This window comes from Erythranthe guttata, chromosome 7 (assembly GCF_056151865.1).
Source record: "Erythranthe guttata isolate IM_541 chromosome 7, IM_541, whole genome shotgun sequence".
Lineage (NCBI taxonomy): Eukaryota > Viridiplantae > Streptophyta > Magnoliopsida > Lamiales > Phrymaceae > Erythranthe > Erythranthe guttata.
In genome coordinates this window covers 3,240,975-3,262,142 of record NC_142539.1, presented here as the reverse complement: position 1 = coordinate 3,262,142, position 21,168 = coordinate 3,240,975, and the positions used below count along the sequence as shown (strand labels likewise).

The following is a 21,168-nucleotide window of genomic DNA, read 5'->3' as shown; positions in this document are numbered from 1 at the left end:
AATTTTTTAATATGGGTAAATTACGGCCAACTTATGTAGAATCTTCTAAATTATGTTGAATATTTTTCATTTTGTACATGTTTTAACCTATTCGAGCTATATATTTTGAAACAAGATAATCATGAGTTGTGTCTCTTGGCTTGTAAATATCATGAGATGAGACTATTGTGTATTAGAAACTGCATTTTTACACAAAACGAGTACAAACCAGAGAACATTCCACGGAATCTAGAAGATTTTATTGAATTTTACACCATAAGGGTGGTCGTGTAAGAAAGATCCATAGTTGAGGGACCTGGTTTTAATTGTCCAAACATCAAGGGTTGCTTTGTAATTTGATCTTGTCTTAGGCGTGGCGGTAATTATAAAAAAATCCATAATGTTTTTGTAATTGCAACTTCGCCCTTCAACTATGAATGTTCTTACATGTCCGTCCCCTTATTGTGTCAAATTTAGTGGAATCTTGTAGATTATGTGGAATATTCTCCAGTTTATACCCATTTTACTCCATTCGAGCTCTACATTTTGAAAAAAAAAATTAATCATAAGATGTGTCTCTTGGATTGTAAAAATCAGATTGTAGTGCACCAGAAACTGCATTTTTGCACAAAATGAGTACAAACTAGAGAACAAACATTCCACGAAATCTAGAAGATTATGTTGAATTTCACACTGTAAGGGTGGACGTATAAGAATGTTCATAGTCGATGGGGTAACTGTAATTATCCAAACACCAAACATAAGGGACTTTTTTGTAATTTGACCTCACCTCAGGGGTGGCCGTAATTGATCCTTTTAATATCTTTTTTCATTTTTTTCTCATGGTACTAAAAACGGCAGCACGATTTATGAAAACGTTGAAGTAGCTACCAAATTGTATTATTCTTTTTCTGGAAATAGCTCAAAACCCATTTTCCTTTATTTCGAAAATGGAGAAAATGCAGGTGCAACAATGGTGGAGGTCGGTCAAATCACGATTATCGTACAAGAACGCCACCATAATTGTCTGCTTATTCAATACTATCACCGTTCTTCTATTGCTTCAAGGCTTCTTCTTCTCTTCTTCTTCTTCAAACATCGCTTCCTCTAATAAAGGTCTCAACTTTACTAATTCTTTTCTTCAATTTTCTTGTATGTACTCTTTTTTATGGGCTTTTGTGAAAAAAAAGGATGAATTTTCAATACTGTAATAAAACTTGAAGCAATTAACAGAGTATTGGAAGATTCAGTGTTAGAATTTGATTTTTTTTTTTTTTTTTTTCTGTTCTTTAGTTTTAGATTTTCTCTCCAAATTTAGGGCCTTGTTTGGCTGGGAGTGATTAGCCATGATTAACTAAATAATTGGACTTTGTTTGATTTTTGGTATCCCTAACAACTTGCCGGGTCGACCCGCAAATATTATGTTGTCATGGGCTTATCTTGACTTCTAGACATGGTTGTTTATTGAATCATCGAATGTCCTATAATATAATTGGGTTTACAGTAGATTATTTAATCTTATCTTGGCTAATCTTATCTTGGCAACCAAACGAGGCCTTAGGGTATGTTTTAGTTTACAGTGTTATTCTTTTGAATTAATCAAGTTGTATAATAGTAATAAAGATCCGTCAACTGTCTGGGTAGAATTTAGAAACAATGACAAGTTTAGCGTTCTAGATTAGTAATTGGAGTGTTTTGAGTTTTGTCGTCTCCGTTTTATTTATGGTGCTTATTGAGGGTTTTTGTTGCTCGATCGGTCTTCAAAATTTTTGAGAATGAACTGATCACCCACGCGTTAATTTGTGCACACTTTCTACTTGTGTAGTTGCAGTGCATAGGGCCAATAGGGGCCATGGCCCCTCAACAATTCTCGAATCCCTATTTTTTATGTAAAGATTTAAAAAAAATCGTGTATAATTAGCATTATCGGGGCCCCTTATAAAAAAATTAATGCATTCGACGCCCACAAACTTAAAATACTGGCTCCGCTAGTGTGTGGTTGTGCATAATCTTCATGGAAGTTTCAAATTTCTTCGTAGTCGAACTTCGTAAAAACTATCATGGTTCGACATTTGTAAAGCAATAGTTTGTGTTGAGCTTAATCAAATAATTTTGAGAATTACTACTCGATCATGGTCCTCGTGGATTCCTTTTTACGACCACTTTCATGATAGGTTCAACATTATTAGATGATTCCACCTATCGTAATTCTTTATGATAAGTGTGTTTGCTTATGAACTTTGTTCCGTTACTTTTTTTTTTCTTTCGTGCACAGCTCTACAAAGACATATAAAGGAATGTGAAGAGATACGACGCGCTATGGTTCCTGTGGATCTAATCAGAAGAGTGAGTATGCCCAAACAAGGCTGATTATTTTGCTTAATTTGTAGGGCAAATTACAGCCACCCCTGAGGTAAGGTCAAATTACGAAAAAAACCCCTCTTGTTTGCATAATTACAGCCACCCCTCAACTATGTGTTGTCTTACGAAAAAACCCTTTTAGTTGGTAAATTTAGAGGTGTTCGTTCGGTAAAATCGTAATTTGGGTGCGCCAAATTTTCTTACCGTTTATCGTACGATTCGGTAAATAACCAAGTTATTGATTTTTTATTAAAAATATTTAAAAAATTGTTTTATTTTTATTTTTTTTAATTAATTTTTGTTTAAATGCTAATATTTCATATATGTATATATATATATATATATATATATATATATATATATATATATATATATATATATATATATATATATATATATATATATATATATATATATATATATATATATATATATATATGAAATATTAGCATTTAAACAAAAAATAATTAAAAGAAATTTAAAAAAAAATTATTAAAAAAAATTAGAAAAAATCAGTTGAGGGGTGACTGTAATCACGCAAACAAGAGGGGTTTTTTCGTAATTTTATCTTACCTCGGGGGTGATCGTAATTTGCCCTGATTGTATTCATCCAAGCTTATTATGATTTTATTAAATCATATCCTATATGATTTTTCGAGCTTGTGCCTTAAAGGTGATTCGTGGTCTCAGTAGATAATTGTAATCTTCTTTTTAGGTTAGAGAAATTACGGAGGATGAATATGTCGGAACAGAAGAAATCGAGGCTAAAGATGTAAAGCAGACAGCTGCAATGGACCTCGTATCTAGGTTGAATAATTACCGTTCTTATTCAGATTCCGGCAGCACTAAAGGTTATTTTCTTATCCGTTTTTCTTTATTGTTTCTTGGTATAATGCACAATATTGCTTGTCATTGGCTTATGTGGCATGTTTGTTTGATTTTGAAAATAAGATTAGACATTAGTCGAGATAAGCTTATGCAATCTTGCGCAGCACAATCCACCGATTAATAAGGTGGAGGTGGTGTTTGCAGAAGCTTTTAGAAATAGATTCTGAGCTTTTTTGACTTATAATATGTATTTTCCAGCCTATTTGCAAGCACCCCAACTTTTAGAAATAAGCACTTCATACTGAATTTAACTCACAATCACTAACTTCTGCTTCTGCATTAGCTTTTGGAAACACAACCTAAGCCAAGCCAAGATAAGAGCCCATTTTTCATAAGTCGGCCTGAAAAGATCTTTGTACTAACCAAACATGAAATAAGACCTGCTTATTTTATTAATCATGAATTATTGAAACGAGACCTTAACAGTTCAAAATGTGACGTTTTTTTTTATAATAAGGTTGTAGTGAAGAAAGTAATATTGTTGAAGGAAAGTTCAAAATGTTAAACCATTTTTTCAACTGTGGAAAATTTTGTAGCTCTGGAAGAATGGCGCAAGCGGAAGATGGAGCGAGCCAGACAACGTTCCGTAGGGAAGAACGGGACATCCAATTCGGAATCATGAAAATGTTTTGATTTTTTTTTTTTATATATATGTTTGATTCCTTCTTGCGCGATCGGTCGATGTTCATAATGCATACTCTGATCATTGCAGTGTTTGTATTTCATGAGATCTTGATATGTTGTAATCATGTAAGTAAGTAATTTTTACGGGTTTATTGCATTCAGCACCCTTGTGTTCACTCTAATTGTTAGAAAACTTTTTCTGTTATTTTATTAGTAACCCCCTCCGTATTTTTTTTTTACCAAACTACCCCTTAAAAACTCACCAAGTTCTGTTAAAAATTATCTACCAAGGGCATTAAAATAGAAACCCTAAATGGTTGTTAAGAGATTATTGAGAATGTAACATTCCAAAATTATAATGAAAAAAAAAAAACTCGAAATAACAAATCAATCTAATATAGTAATGTTTTTTTCAGGCAGGGCAGTTGCCGTACCGTAGCCTCTCTGAAACTATCTTGCAAGAACCTCGACATTGTTAAACAATTTTCAATTTTAAATTATCATAATAAATGTTAAACAATTTTCAATTTTAAATAAGAAAAAGAAAAAAAAAACAAAATGAAATATTAAAGGAAATAAGAGAGGAAAAGCTCTCGATTTGGTGTGATGAAATATTAAAGCTCCATTACATGGGCGGAAAAGGGTGCGGGAAAGCCCTAAAACAAACCAAATTTCGTTGGAGAAAATGTTGGAGTGGTGAGGTTGAACTGGAAGCTGAGGGTATAGAGGGAGGTGAGGCCGGAGAGGTTGTTCTCCGGAAGGAGAGCGGCGGCTCACCTATGTTCAGTGTATTTCTGGAAAATTGCAAATCAGTCACTGACTTAAGGAAGCCGAGGGCCTTTCTGAAAATGAAAGGGACTGAACTGGAAATGGTGAAAACTTCATTTTAGGGCTTATTTATAAAATTTCTAATTTAAAGGGTATTGTAGTATTTTCAAGTCAAAAAATCAACCCTCAGTCGCATTTGTGGCGACTGGCGAGTGTATCGCATCACATAAACCTTGTTGACTTTGACTAACTTTATAAGGGGTCTACGACTCTATGCTATTTTTTTTTAGTACATGGACTTTTGTGACAATTAGAGATTACACGAGGTGGTTAGTGCTAAGAGCTCGAAATAAATACATGAGCCCGAAAATTGTTACAATGGTATTCTCAGTGTTTGGACAGTTTCTTTTGCGTAGAAGATTAAGGTAGCTATTGCAAGCTTCAGCTTTTACGAATTTACTTTATTTACAATTTCTCAATATTTCAGTTAGCAATTTTCGCAATTTCACATTTCACTAACAACTTAAGCTTTTAGTTGAGATGGTCATTCAACAAGGTTCTTATCATTTCACTTTAACTTATAGCGCAAAAGTATAAATGCTCAACAAATAGAGATGACACTTAATAAAATTTGCAATCAATCAAAATAAATAAACACCCTTGGACGAGAAAAAATTACAGGAAAATCCAACTTATTGATACGCGGAAAGTGTAATGCAAAACTCAATAAAGAACACAAGAAATCACACAATGCAATAAAATTAATTAAAACAAGGACACGTAGTCGGTGTTTTTTCAGTAATCGGGGTTGGCATGGAGGTGAGCCTCGATAGCCTTGAACATAGCCATTGCTTTCTCTTTGCCTTCCTTTATTTTGTCTTCGGTTATCTCATGACCATCTCCCTTCACATTGTAAATGCTTCGGTTCTTGCAGATGCAGCCTCCATCTTCGGTCGGAACAATCTTAATATGATAAGTGATCGATTCGACAACTCCCATCAAAGCATCTCCTTCAATTATGCTGTAGCTGTGCGTCATATTCTCCGCATCGAGAGCATCGACACGGTGCTTGACGCTCTTAAATTTGCTGCCTTCTCCAAAATGGATGATCTTGACCGTACCTGCACAAGTACCATCTCCCTCCAATATCTCGACATTTTTTATAGCATGTGGCATTATCTTCGGAATGAGCGTGTCAGCATCAAGAACGATGGCCTTAAACATCTTCGAAGCCGGGATCGAAGAAGGAATCTCCATATCGTAAGTGATGCCACCCATATTATCAAACATTCACAAGTAAATAAACTAGATAAAATTGAAATCAGAGAAAGATTAATTGATCAAATGATCACTTAATTTGTAGTTGTTGTGAGATATGTGAAGCTAGAACAAGGCTGGCATTTATAGTGTTGGCAAATATTCAGATACTAGAAATTATTTCAATATTTGCATGCATGTGATAGCCCAGATTTGTTGACCCAAAATCATTTATTCATGTGAACTTAATTATGATTAATTTGTCTACGTACTAATTTATGTAATAAAGAAACACATTAGATTGTTTAAGGCGTGGCCTAATAGAGACAGTAGGTAGGCATTCCCATATTGACTAGCCAGATTTCTTCTAGAATATATATCACCTGGTGGCTTTCTATTTCTTTATTTTGTATTCATCATATTGTGTTATTATTAACCTAATTACATAAACATGCAACTCCTAATTACAATTGTATAATGAACAAAAATAAATAACATAATAAATAAAAAAAAAAAACCCACATAACCCCATCTTTGTATTACATTCTTGTCTCGAGATTTTGTATATGTAGCCAATGTGGGATAAAATCGCACCTTCTCCACATGCGTAAATTTAATAATGATAGTATGATACTACTAATTTACTATTATACGGTGCGCAGGCGCGGCTTAATTTTATACGGTGCCATCGATGTTGGACGATTCAACTCCAGAGGCATTCGTTTATATCTTAACATCACCAAGGTTTCAACCCTCAACAACTTTGCTCAAGGAAAATTTGTTCTTCCCATTTAATGGCAATGTACATCAACTTTATTCAACTCTGATGATTGTATTCTCATTTTCGTATAGATCTTCTTCGGGTGTAAAGGAATACGCAGAGCTATAATGGATTAATTATCGGACATATTCGAATCAAATTTTACGGTTAAACATTAACTTGTAACAAATCCAATACATATTTTAAGACATAGCCTTCAGTTTCCCTTCCTCTATTTTATCTTCACTTGTCTCATGAGCATCTATCTCCCTTTACATTGTAAATTATTCTGTTTATACTGTTAGCAAATAATCAAATATAGAAAAAAAATATTGAATAATGGCATGTGCTAGCACAAATTGGTTGACCCAAATTCATTTATTCATGTGAAAACTTATGATGTTTTTGTCTTTGTTTAGAGCACTACATCATAGACCGATCTTCTATTTCTAGCAATACTTTCCTCTGTATTTGATATATATAATAAGGGTAAATAGCAGTTTGTTATTTGTATTTTTCCTGTTTTTGCACATTGCCACCTTTTTAAAGAAAAATTGCACGGTCACGTCCAAACTCGTTATTTCGAGCCACTTAACCACTTACGTCTAATTTTCAGGCGAATATTGGAATAGTTCGGCACACGCGCGAGGCACAAGGCTACGTCCATGGGCTTTTCGTCTCTTCAACTTAAAATAACTCGTCGACCTAATTTTTTATTTTTTTTCATTTACATTTTCATTTATTCTCCCTCACAAAGGGAAAATTACAGTTTATGTTCCTAAACTTTACTACTAAAACGATTTATGTCCTCAAACTTTTTCATCCACGAAATATGTCCTCAAACTTGCCCCTTTTTAATAATTTATGTTCTCCCGTCAATTCCGTCAGTCAACCTGGACAGAAATATCACGTGTGGTGCACGTGATGTCGATCTGGTTGACACCTCGAGATGCTGTGGCCGAAAAAAATGACGTGGAGTGACATGTGGTTCTCTCCCTCTATTTCAATTTTAAAATTTCCAATTTGTCATTGAAATCCCCAATTTCTCATTCCCCTATTTCATTGAACTGAATGCAGAAACCTTAACCCCCAAATTCTACTCATATTCTACACTACAACATACAATTTGATTGAAATCGAAACTACCACCTCTCAAATTCCCAAAACGAAGTTCAAAGATATCAACTTTGAAGAAACTTACCAAAATCAATAATTGTTGCTTTATTTTGATGTTCCAGCTCCACAAATGTTTGAAATTTGCGAAATTATGGTTGGGCAATCTTGTTGTTGCGAATTTCATCTCAATTCGATGCTTCGTACGAGGAATTTAGGAGGTAGGGTTTATGCATTCGATTCAATAAAATAGGTGGAATGATAAATTGAGAATTTTAAAATTGAAATAGAGGGAAAGAACCACATATCACTCCATGTGAGATAATTACACTTTTCGTCCCTATAATTTGCCACTTACACAATTTTTGTCCCTAAACAAGATGAGGTTACAATTTTCATCCCTAAACATGTCACTTTTATATTGGTTATGTCCCTCTGTCCACTTCTCCAGTTAGTATGGACGGACGTGCACCGCACGTGACCCACAAAATAAACCCCCCTTAATAACGTTCAGATTTTTACAATAATTTCATAAATATCCAAATTCTCTGCAAAACCCAAAGCCCCAATTTTCGAAATCTCTCAATTCCTTTTGAATTCATCATTGAAAGCACAATTAGAAAGTGGGCAATTCAAATTTTGAAGCTTCTTCAATGTAGGTAGCTAATTCCAGCACTTGCGGTCGCGGATTCGAAGTAAATTTCATTATCTCTTTATTTATCCTAGATTTTTAATTTGAAATCAAAAATTAAGAATTTTTGTTGGGAAATGGAGCATGAAGGACGAGTCAGAACAGTGGTTCTAGCTACAATTCAAGATCTGCTGCTAGAAATGAAGTGTTTAATTGTAAATGCGGAGATGAGATGCAATTGTTGACCTCATGGACTTCTAGTAATCCTGGAAGAAGATTTCGTGCTTGTCCAAACTATGAGGTAATATTTTTTTGTATACACATACACACACACACACACACACACACACACACACACACACACACACACACACACACACACACATATATATATATATATATATATATATATATATATATATATATATATATATATATATATATATATATATATATATATATATATATATATATATATATATATATATATATATATATATATATATTATTGGTCACACACAATTGTGTTTCTTTTGGAACAGAGAGTTAAATACTATGATGTATTCAAATGGCATGATCCTGAGATGTGTGCTAGATCAAAGAATATTATCCCTAGATTCATAAGAAGAAATGACCGTTTGAAGATGAATTGACTATCTATAAGGAAAAAAGAGATATAATGGCAAATGAAGAAGATATGATGGCAAAGGAAAATAAGTCTTATAAAAGAAAAATAAAAAAAATGGAGAATTTAATTGCCCAGTACAACAATAGAATGAATATCTTGAAAGTTTTTTTGGTTCACTTAGGTTGTTTTCATTGTAATGATTAAAATTAGTGGTTAGAATTTTCAATAGTTAGTGGTTAAGCTGTAGTTGTTTGTATTAATGATTAAGATGTATTAATGGTTAAAATTAGTGGTTAGTATTTTGTGTGTCACGTGCGGCGCACGTGCGACTTTCCATCCATACTAATTAGCAAGGTTGTAAAAGGCGGTAATCGGGTCCGAGTCGGTCAGGCACCGACTCACGATTAATCGGTGCGGCGGTGATTAATCGGTGATAAATCGGAAATAAATCAGTTTTTAAAATTTAATATAATATATTTCTAAATATTATTTATAAATACTCCAAACATATATAAAAAGATATTTAAACATAGTTATATCTCCATCATGTATATATCTTAATAACATAATAAAAGTTTAATAATTATAATTAGATCATAATACATAAATATCCTTATATAATATAAATGAAAAAGCAAAATTTTTGAATTAACATTTATTTAGTTCTTTAACAATAATAATTAACATAAACAAAATAAGGCATAAAACCATATTTTATTTTATTAAAATCCAACTTTTATTTTGAATTAAAAAAAAAAACCGATTTTTAACCGATTTTTGACCGGTTTTTAACCGATTTTTGACCCGCCTTAAAGGTTTGACCGCCTCAGAACCGCCTCGGACCGCCTCAGACCGCCTAAAACCGCCTCACAGGCAAAAAACCGATTTTTCAAACCTTTACACTAAAATCGTAAAGGTTTTGGACCGCCTCGGCCGAGTCGGCCGATTAATCGGCCGCCTCGGCCGATTTTTAGAACACTGCTAATTAGAGAAATAGACGGAGGGACATAAACTGCATAAAAGTGATATATTTATGGATGAAAATTGTAACTTTATCTTGTTTAGAGACGAAAATCGTGCAAGTGACAAAGTATAATGACGAAAAGTGTAATTATCCTCACTCCATGTTATTTTTTTTTCCACATCATCTCAGTGTATCAGCCATATCGGCATTTAACGGTCAGATCGACATAACGTGCGCCACACGTGATATTTCCGTTCAAATTGACTGACGGAGTCGGCAACAAAACATAAATTATTGAAAAGTGACAAATTTAAGAACATATTTCGTGGATAACAAAGTTTGAGGACATAAATCATTTTAGTAGTAAAGTATAGGGACATATAGTTAAATTTTCCATCCCTCACAGACACACACAAACGTCCTTCCACTACAAATTCTATGCTCACCCACTCTGCAAATCCTTCTCAAGAAGAATGGACATTGTGGTGGTGGGAACCTTCATCCAAATCCCCAGATTCCTTTTGCGGTCCTGAAATTATCACAAATTACCCCTACGAAAAAGAAAACGACAAAAAGACCCAATATTTTGGGGTTGATATTAGATGGATGCTTGGTTGCTATAGGGTTCTTCTTGATTGGTGAATCGAGTTAAAATCATGTCTTTTGCGCCGCTTCCAGTGGCGGCGGCATCACGGCTTGAATTCGCAGTTTAGCGCTGAATAATGTTGAGCAGATTGCATAACCATATATATCACCGGTAACCGGTATTGGAGATATTAATATTAATATATTTCACTAACAGCTTAAACTTTTGATTAAGATAGTGCTGATAGTATCGTTTTAACTGTTAAGGGTCAATCCGGATGTACAAATTTTCGAAAAATAGAAATCACTCGGTAAAATTTGCAGTCACTCAAAATAATGATACTTTTAAGTACACCAAACTTATAAAATAAAAAAAATGCCCTTGAACGAGAGAAATTACAGCAAAATCCAACTTATTGATACGCAGAAAGTATAACGCAAAATTCAAAAAGCCAAGAAATCACACCATGTCACACAATGTAATAATAATATTAAAACCAAGGCCAAGTAGCTGGTGTTTTAGTAATCGGGATTGGAGTGGAGGTGAGCCTCGATAGCCTTGAACATAGCCATTGCTTTCTCTTTGCCTTCCTTTATTTTGTCTTCGGTAATCTCATGACCATCTCCCTTCACATTGTAAATGCTTCGGTTCTTGCAGATGCAGCCTCCGTCTTCAGTCGGAACAATCTTAATATGATAAGTGATCGATTCGACGACTCCCATTAAAGCATCTCCTTCAATAATGCTGTAGCTGTGCGTCATATTCTCAGTGTCGAGAGCATCGACACGGTGCTTGACGCTCTTAAATTTGCTGCCTTCTCCGAAATGGATGATCTTGACCGTACCAGCACAAGTACCATCTCCCTCCAATATTTCGACATTTTTTATGGCATGTGGCATTATCTTCGGAATGAGCGTGTCAGCATCAAGAACGATGGCTTTAAACATCTTCGAAGCCGGGATCGAAGAAGGAATCTCCATATCGTAAGTGATGGCACCCATATTGTCAAATATTCGAAATAATTACAAAGTAAATAAACTAGGAAAATTGAAATCAGAGAAAGATTAATTGATGGTGTGAGATATTAGAAGCACAAAGGATGGTATTTATAGTGTTACCAAATATCATGAATTATTGAATATTGACATGTGCTAGCACATATTTGTTGACCCTTATAAATCATTATTTATTCATGTGAAGTTGTTTGTGTACTAAATTATTTAATAATGAAACTACTATAGACTGTTGAATGCAAGGCCTAATATAAACATTAGGCATTCCCATATTGACTAGTCAACTTTCTTCTAGAATTTCACTAGCTTGGCGGCTTTCTATTTGTTTATTTATATTCATCATATTGTGTTAGTATTAGCCTTGTCGTTTGGATTAAGATTCTTTTCGAACTGCGCTATCAAGACAAGGTAGCAAGTCGATAAGCACCTTGCATATATCTACGATTATTTGGTGATGGATTCGTTGGATTCGAGACATCAGGAGGGGAGGAGAATTAGGGAACCACTAATCGTCCTCATTTTGTAAGATACAGTAGAATCTCGATAAATTAATAACATCGTTTAAATGATAATTTCTTACGGTCCCAACTCGGTAAAAACGTATTAAATTATTATTTCGAATTTTGGCTAGAATTTTGGGTTTCAATATTTTTTTTATGAGAGGGGAGGGATATTTGTTGTCATCTTTAATTATTTCATCAAGAAATCATCTCACATCCTTGTTTTTTTCTTCTCTATAATATTTCTTCATAAAAAAATAAAAAAAAAAGAAAAGAAAAAAAAGGAGAGAGAGAGAGAGAGAGATACAAATGGAGAGAGATGAGAGATTAAATATATGGTGAGAGAAACGTGAGATTGGAGAGAGAGGGAATAAATGAGATTTTTCTTCTTATTAATTTAAGGTGTTTATGTCTACATACTAATTATTTTAGTTTATTTATATTATTTTTTTGGGTCAAAAGACCTATGCCTATATTCATCTAACAACTGGGATCTCTACCTATATAAATCTAAAATAAGGGATGTTTAGCAAATTTCCCCTTAAAATTATAGGAGTATAACTATAAATATGCTATATAAATCTAGGGCAAATTACGGCCACCTTCCTAAGGTAAGATCAAATTAGGAAACCCCCCTCTTGTTTGGGTAATTGCAACCACCCCCCTTAACTATGTATTGTTTACGAAAAAACACCTCATTCAATATGTAAATTTCTACATTGTGAGGGTGGACGTGTTAGAAAAAACATAATTGAAGGAGTGTTTGTAATTACCGAAACAGAAGGGATTTTTTCTCGTAATTTGATCTTATTTTAGGAGGTGACCGTAATTTGCCCTATAAATATATATAAGTTTTATTTATGTTAACTTCTCTTTGTATTTTTTCATACAAATATATTCAAACAATATTTTACTATCAATTTGCAATTGATCATTAAATGTGCAAATAACTAGAGAAACAAAAAAAAAATATTTGAAAAATTGTTATTCAAAAATGTTTATAACTTAAAGAAACTATAAAAATGGTCCATAAGGTGTTCGGCATGTGTACTCAAATATCCGGAACAAAACTTGTCCAAAACACAAAAACATTAAAAAGTTGAAGTTAATGAACTACATAATTATCATGTCCATTGGAGAATTATTAATGTTCAACACACTCAAGTGTGAAATACATTTATGGAAACATTTTGTGATTGGTATTCATAAAATGATAAACTCCAACTTAAGTGATCAAAAGCAAAGTATAATCTAAAAGGGTGTTTGGCTAAGCTCATAAGATGTTAAAATGAGCTTATAAGATGTTTTAGAGCTTATAAGTTCTTCCAAAGTGTTTGGTAATTTTTTAAAAAAAATATCTTAATTTTTTTAAAAATAAGCTGTTGGAGACAAAATAAGATCTTTTTAAATAAGTACATCTATCCCACCTTTTTATTTAAGATTTTATAATGAGTAAAAGTAGGAAATAAGCTCATTATCCAAACACTCTAAAAATTAATCATAAAAATAAGATATAACAGCTTATCAGCTCTAAAAACATAGGAAATAAGCTCATTATCCAAACACTCTAAAAATTAATCATAAAAATAAGCTTAGCCAAATAAGATGTAACAACTTATCAACTCTAAAAACATCTTATCAGATGTAAGAGCTTATCAGTTGTTTAAAATAAGCTTAGCCAAACACCCTCTAACTTGTAGACCGCATCAAAATTATTTAAACAACAAACAAAATATACGACTAGAATTGGTGGGGTGCGCCAGGCCCGTGCAATAGTGCAACGCATGAGCGACGCGTGAAGGCCCAGGCAGCAAGCTACCTGAGTGGGCCCTCCCCCTAAAAAAATGAATTTAATATCGTGTGAGCCGATGGCTCACATATCAGATATTAAACTGATAAGAACAGATACTACACTTGATCTTAGCCAAAAGGCCGAGAAAGGTATGAGCTTTTCTTTTGCTGATCCTCCCTTTTTTGTACCGCACCATCTATACCAGCTTTTGTATCTTTAACCGATGTGGGATACAATCACACCTCTTTTCTAATAGATGCATTCATTTCTCTTTGCGGGATTATATAAACCTGCAAACAGTTACGGTTTGTTGTAAGAATTTTTGACAGCTTTCAAACTTCAATGCAAACTAAAACTATAAAATTCAGACAAGCTGAGTATGTTATGAATCCAACAGAGTAAGCCTTTTTTTCACGGGAAATGACGAACACATCTTATTACCCTAGTTATTTTATCGGACTCTAGGTCGTCCAACAGTTTAAAACTTATAAGATAAGTCATGATTACATAATATTTACGGGTCGACCCCGGCAAGTAACATCCAACAAAGGACAAATTATTTAGTTAATAATGGCTAATCTCTCCAACCAAACGAGGCCTAAAAGTGTAGTTCGGAATTTTAGAGATAAGAAAAATAAAAAATAAAAGGTTCCAAAATTGAAAAGTTCTGAATTGGAGGCGAAATTTGAAATTACATGCCGATTTTCACCCCCAATCTCGGCATATAACATGTATCACATTATCCTTCTGGCCGTTCTGATCGATAAATTATCGACATAGGTGGTGACAGCGGTAAAGTTTAAACATTGTTTGGACTTGAATAACATTCTACGTATTTTTTTTTTCGTAATGACGAAGGAACCCACAGTCAACCATATAGATGCACCAGGTAAACCTATATTCTTCTATAATAGAACATTTTGCGTGCATTTGAATTGGCACCTTACACCAAGTGGATTTAAGATTACACATAATCTCATACACACTTATGTATTTATACGTTTAATGGATAGTTATTTAATTAAATTTATGGTTCAAATCCACTAAGTTATATATTCAGGTGTAGCATCTAACTTCTCATTGACACCAAGAGACGCATTTGGAGGTGAAAGAGTTTGAGAAGCCACCACGTTTTTGGTGGTGGAAATTTAATAGTCGTTACAAATGTGTTGTACGGTAGTAACAATTATTAAAAGAATTATAAAATAAATAATATTACATGCTACAATTGTGGGTCAACCATAGTGCATATGATAGCTTGATGTCACGGCCCGCTAGTTTTGACCCAACCCCTTGCCGATTTCCTTTGGGTGGGGAGGTTAAAGAGTCTAAGATGTAGCCCAAATAGGGTTAGGCCCAAGTTGGCCCAATTGTATAGTGGTAGGTAGGGATTCTTTGGTAGGTAGAGGTATGTGGTGGTAGGTAGAGACATTTAAGGGATTCTTTGGAGTGTTCCACTCCTAACCGTTAGATCATATCGATCTCCACCGTCCATTGAGGAGGTGGTCTTGTATAAATAGAGGTGGAGTCCTCATTTGTAATCATCCAACACATATCCAACAAATCCAATCAATAAAGTACTTTCATACCTTCTTACTCTCTTGTCTTCTTAATTTCTTTCTTCGTTTCCATCACTTAAGTATTCGCAACACATTCGGGAGAGGCTGACTTAGCTATCGCGAGGGGCGAGAAGGAACCTTCTTACTCTCTTGTCTTCTTAATTTCTTTCTTCGTTTCCATCACTTAAGTATTCGCAACACATTCGGGAGAGGCTGACTTAGCTATCGCGAGGGGCGAAAAGGAGCTAAGGCCGCACGGTTCTTTGTTAAGGGAACAAGTCCGTGACATTAAGGCTGGTGGTTTTGAGCGTGATTCTCGAGATGCTTCTTTTTTTTTCTTTTCTTTTTATTATTATTTATTTAATTTAATTTTTCATTTGTTAATCATTCACTAAGACGGAGATTAATTAGTTTCTGTATGGAAATTAGATGTTACACCTGATTATTTACACTGTGTGTATTTGAACCGTAGATTTAATTAAGTAATTACCCAAGCACACATATACATGCAGGGGCGGTACTACATAGGGGCAGGGGGCAGTTGACCCCCCAAGAAAAAAAAAAGAATTTTTTTTTTGCTGTTTTGGCATAATATTTTTTGAATATTACTTTTGGCCCCCCAAAGGTTTTGTAAATATGTATCTTAACCCTTAATTTTTTTGTTTATTCTCCACAATTTTATATAAATTATAGATATATATTATATTTAATATAAAAATATAAAATAAAATGGTTAAAACTTGTACTATTTTAAATAAAATTTATGAAAATTTACTTATCGATCTTTGATTTTTTATATCAATGTCTCTAAAAAAATAATACGAGACGTGCCATGAATCCCATTAAGTGCAATATATTATTTGAATAATTTAGATTTTTTTGTCATACTTGAAATATGATAAAATTATATATATATACATACATATATATATATATATATATATATATATATATATATATATATATATATATATATATATATATATATATATATGATAAAACCTATTTTTTTAATGTCTTGTGAACCTAAAATTTTTTCGGGGCGCTGCCCCGAACTCTTAAATTTTAGTTAGCCCTCCTACTTTCTAATCCTGGCTCCGCCCCTGTATACATGGATGTGTGTGATTATGTGCAGATTTACTGTTCAAATCCAGTCAGTGTAAATAGCCAGATGTGACATCTAATTTCTCGTTTTTTTTAATGTGATATTATAAAGGGGTGGATCAATTAGTAAGCATTTGCACACCCTTGAGTTAATTACACTTAAAATAAAATACTCTGCATTTTTCTATTCGTGGAAAACCTTTGATTTAGGGTAATATTCCAAGTTGTTTTCTGCATGTTTTAGCAGTAGTATGATAATGCTGCTAATTTTCTTCTTGGCTCTGATAATCATTTCGTTCGTTAGCGTCTTTCTCCGGCGAAGAAGGGCCGCCAATGAATTATGCCGGCATCCGCCGGGCCCACCACGGCTCCCGCTTATCGGCAACATCCACCAAGTTCTCAACTTCAAAAGCCTCCACTTAACCCTACGTCAACTATCAAACAAGTACGGCCCCATCATGTTCTTGATTTCGTCGCCAGAATTAGCCAAACAAGCCCTAAAGAAGAACGACCTAGCGTTTTCGGGCAGGCCATACACAATCGCCTCGTCGAGACTATCTTACAACAACCTCGACATCATCTGCTCTCCCTACGGTTCCAACTGGAGGGAGATGAGGAAAACCATGGTCACTCATCTCTTCTCGCTCAAGCAAGTGCGCTCCTTCCGGAACGTTCGGGAGGATGAAGTCTCCCGCGTGATAAACGAGATACGCGGTAAGGGCGAATCTAATTCGGACAATATTGCGGTCAACCTAAGTGAGGTCATAATCTCTTTCATAAACAACTTCATGTTTAGAGTTGCATTCGGGAGGAGGAACCGGGATGTAGGGTTGGACAAGCTCTTGAGTGATCTTTCGTTGATGGTTGTAGAAGTTTCCGTCGGCGATTATTTCCCTTCGTTGTCATGGATCGATAGGCTTAGTGGTATGAGTTATGAACTAGAAAGGGTTTTAAAGAACTTGGATTGTCTTTACCAAGAAATCATCGACGAGCATCTATGCCCGAATAGACCGAACTCCATGGACGGAGATGTTCTTGATATCTTGATTGAATTGATGGAGTCTTCTTCTGGTAGTGTCACTTGGGACCATGTTAAGGCAACACTCATGGTATATATATATATATATATATATATATATATATATATATATATATATATATATATATATATATATAATATGTTCTTTTTTTTTTTTTGCTTTTTTTTTTGTTGTCGAACGAAAGAATAATAATATTGTCTGGGTTATTATTATTGATGAATCATTTAATATTTATATCTCTAATAATTATATATATGGCTTCTGCACAGAATGTACTGGGTGCTGGAACGGATACAATTGCAGTTTCATTAACTTGGGCAATGACGGCTCTAATGAGGAACCCTAGTGCAATGAAGAAAGTTCAAGAAGAAATCCGGAGTTTGGTTGGAAGTAAAGGAAGAGTAGACGAAGACGATATCGAAAAGCTCAAGTACCTCAGGGCAGTGGTGATGGAGACTGTTAAAACTAATGAACAACGAACATAGTAGAATATTTTATGTGTGTGTATTCTTCTCAATAGAGGTATGAGTATTTATACACAAAATAATTAGCTAAACAAGGAAACCTAATCAAATCAATTCCAAAATTACATTCTAATCAAATCTCATAATTATGGTACCTATATATATTAGTATCTAATCATATCCTATAATTATGGTACTAATATATCTTAACATCCCCCCTCAAACTCAAGTTGGGTCAACACATATCAAATTGAGTTTGGTAACAAGGGTGTTGAACCGACTGGTGAATGCACTTTAGTAAAAAGATCAGCAGTCTGAGCAGCAAAACTTTCACAAACAAAATTTCCTTGATAGAACTCCCCTCAAATTAGAGGAGTATGCAGTAGACAACTCGATAAATCACGATCACAAATGGAAATTTTCACCATTCTCGATAAATTTGCCACAAAGGGCAGAGGAAAAGGCTGCCAACAAAGGTAGAGGAAAAGGCTGGCACCAAGGGCAGAGAAAAAGACTGCCAACGAGGCAGATGACTAGGCTGCCAACAACGACAGAGGCTGCCAACGAGGCAGATGACAAGGCTGCCAACAATGGCAGAGGCTGCCAAGCAAGGGCAAACAAGACTGCCAACAACGGCAGATGACAAGGCTGCCAACAAGGCAAATAAAAAGGCTGCCAACAATGGCAGAGGAAAAGACTGCCAACAATAGCAGAGGCGGATTTGCAGTAGCATGTCAAGCAAAAAAAACACTTTGTAGAGAGAAAAAGTGGAATAAAATCACCAGGAAATCTCAAGCTAACCGAAATAGCAGATTACCAACCACAAGAAGATTTGCAAGAGGCCGGCGCGCGAATTGACGGAGAAAAAGACACCGAAAAAAATGAAGGCCGGAGGAGGCTTAGTTAGGTGGAGGTGGAGGATGGAAATGTCCTCCAGATTAGCGGCGAGCGCAGCCGTGACAAGGAGGAGAAGAACGACACAAGGAGGAGGCTTAGGCGATGGTGCGTGGGTTAACGGTGGCGGAAGGTGGTGGCGCGTGGGTTAACGGCGACGGAAGGTGGTGGCGCGTGGAGTTAACGGCGACGGAAGGTGGTGGCGCGTGGAGCTCACACGCACGATTTTTCGGCAGCAACAAGGACGGATGGCGCAGATCGGCGGCCGACGAAGTGAATGGAAGGGGCGGTGAGAAGAGAGGCGGCTTTGAATGCATTTTTGAGAGAGGAGGTTTTGGACAGAAGGAGAAAAAGCCTAGGATTTTATCCCGGCTCTGATGCCATGTTAAAACTAATGAACAACGAACATAGTAGAATATTTTCTGTGTGTGTATTCTTCTCAATAGAGGTATGAGTATTTATACACAAAATAATTAGCTAAACAAGGAAACCTAATCAAATCAATTCCAAAATTACATTCTAATCAAATCTCATAATTATGGTACCTATATATATTAGTATCTAATCATATCCTATAATTATGGTACTAATATATCTTAACAGACAATGAGATTGTACCCACCGGGTCCAATGTCAGTGCCCAGAGAGACAATAGAGAAATGTACGATAGACGGATACGAAATTCAACCGAAAACGTTTGTTTTGGTCAATCTTTGGGCAATAGGTAGAGATCCAAAGTACTGGGAAAATGCGGAGGAGTTTTTGCCCGAACGATTCTTGAATAGTAATATCGACGTTAAAGGCCAATGTTTTGGGCTACTCCCGTTTGGATCGGGTAGAAGAATGTGCCCTGGAATCACATTAGCTTTAGCATCTGTGGAATTGGCACTCGCGAATCTTCTTTACTCGTTCGACTGGGAATTGCCTCGTGGGATGGGACCAAAGGACATCGACATACAAGCATTACCGGGTGCCACCTTGCGGAAGAAGAATGATCTTTGTCTTGTGGCCAGGAACTATGTCTTTAGTTAATCAATTGTCATGTGTATGTATCAGTTTCATATTTCTTCTGTCTCATATTGTTTGTCTTTTTAGAAAGTTTTTCTTGTCGCATATTATTTCTTGCATAGTTGAGCATTGCGATTAAATCGTAAATCATAACGAATCGTGTATCATAAGAGTTTTATTTTCTTATTGAAAATTGTTATAAATATAAATATATGTGCATATATAAGAGGTAAGAACATTATAAAAAAATCACACACACACACACACACACACACACACACACACATATATATATATATATATATATATAAATTAGATTAGCATTCTAATCTAATTTGAATCGCCGAGATTGGATGTCGGTTGAGAAAGTTATGCATGAATTAATGAACACTGGCCACAACTTTGATATTTTAAATTATGTAAAATTTAAAACGTAACTCATTCATGCATAACTTTGTCACCCGACATTCAATCCAGGTGATTCATGTTGTATTGGAAAGCTATCTCAAAGGACTACGGTTTCTGTCTTTTGAACTTTGCCAAATTCAAAATAGAAAATAGTCAAAATCACTTTCGAAGTCAAAACGGCATTAGTAAAATTAAAACGATATTTATCATTTCATATATATATATATATATATATATATATATATATATATATATATATATATATATATATATATATATATATATATATATATATATATATACACACACTTGGGTTAGAAGTGCAAATACATATTTTTATATTGAGCTTATAAATATTTTTGAACTCCTTTTTTAAACAACTACGTACTTTAGTATCTTATTTTATGTTTCATAATTATTTTTGTTTATTTTATTTTGAACATAGGATACCTAGTATTATATGTTATTATGCGATTAGTATGTCAAATAAAAAAATAAAAAAAATTAAAGAATCTCCATAATACCATTTTGAAAAGGGTCAAGTTGAAATTGTGTGATGATATAAGATAAAATAAATTGGCCTTTTTGATAAATTAAATAATAATTTTGATAATTAAATAATTTGTTTTATGAAATGCTTTTTTACGATTTGAAAATTGATATTTACGGTTTATAACAAAAAACACTTTATCTCTCTAAAACCTCAAAATTTCACAAAAAAATCCAAAAACCCCCCAAACTGCAAATAGCTAAAAAAAATTCGAAATTCGAAATCAAGCTTGAAGAAGAGTTGGGCTTCGATTTTTTGAGGTAATTTCGACTCTTTC

The 21,168-nt window shown here is 34.4% G+C and overlaps 3 protein-coding genes, 1 non-coding gene and 1 pseudogene across 4 annotated transcripts; 2 read left to right on the top strand and 3 right to left on the bottom strand.

Moving 5' to 3' along the window:
• Positions 1–886: 886 nt before the first annotated feature.
• Positions 887–4,062, top strand: LOC105950776 (uncharacterized). Its single transcript, XM_012974143.2, has 4 exons — positions 887–1,095; positions 2,255–2,325; positions 3,056–3,191; positions 3,765–4,062. Exons 1-4 carry the CDS (start codon positions 930–932, stop codon positions 3,848–3,850), a joined length of 459 nt encoding a protein of 152 aa, XP_012829597.2. The 5' UTR covers positions 887–929; the 3' UTR covers positions 3,851–4,062.
• A 1,179-nt stretch (positions 4,063–5,241) lies between these two features.
• On the bottom strand, positions 5,242–5,989 carry LOC105950765 (major allergen Pru ar 1). The gene has a single exon (XM_012974131.2). It carries the CDS (start codon positions 5,908–5,910, stop codon positions 5,416–5,418), a length of 495 nt encoding a protein of 164 aa, XP_012829585.2. The 5' UTR covers positions 5,911–5,989; the 3' UTR covers positions 5,242–5,415.
• A 4,929-nt stretch (positions 5,990–10,918) lies between these two features.
• On the bottom strand, positions 10,919–11,726 carry LOC105950754 (major allergen Pru ar 1). The gene has a single exon (XM_012974124.2). It carries the CDS (start codon positions 11,558–11,560, stop codon positions 11,078–11,080), a length of 483 nt encoding a protein of 160 aa, XP_012829578.2. The 5' UTR covers positions 11,561–11,726; the 3' UTR covers positions 10,919–11,077.
• A 2,095-nt stretch (positions 11,727–13,821) lies between these two features.
• On the bottom strand, positions 13,822–14,017 carry LOC148768987 (U2 spliceosomal RNA). Its single transcript, XR_016032819.1, has one exon. It is a non-coding gene; the product is annotated as a U2 spliceosomal RNA (small nuclear RNA).
• Positions 14,018–16,571: 2,554 nt separating this feature from the next.
• On the top strand, positions 16,572–19,957 carry LOC148768986 (5-OH-xanthotoxin synthase pseudogene; annotated as a pseudogene).
• The last annotated feature ends 1,211 nt before the right edge of the window (positions 19,958–21,168 follow it).

Bases quoted from the DNA above. Each gene is read 5' to 3' on its own strand.
- LOC105950765 (XM_012974131.2), bottom strand. From the start codon at position 5,910: ATGTTTGATAATATGGGTGGCATCACTTACGATATGGAGATTCCTTCT.
- LOC105950776 (XM_012974143.2), top strand. From the start codon at position 930: ATGGAGAAAATGCAGGTGCAACAATGGTGGAGGTCGGTCAAATCACGA. The intron at 1,096-2,254 runs GTCTCAACTTTA...TTTCGTGCACAG, and splicing joins CATCGCTTCCTCTAATAAAG to CTCTACAAAGACATATAAAG. The intron at 2,326-3,055 runs GTGAGTATGCCC...TCTTCTTTTTAG, and splicing joins CTGTGGATCTAATCAGAAGA to GTTAGAGAAATTACGGAGGA.
- LOC105950754 (XM_012974124.2), bottom strand. From the start codon at position 11,560: ATGGGTGCCATCACTTACGATATGGAGATTCCTTCTTCGATCCCGGCT.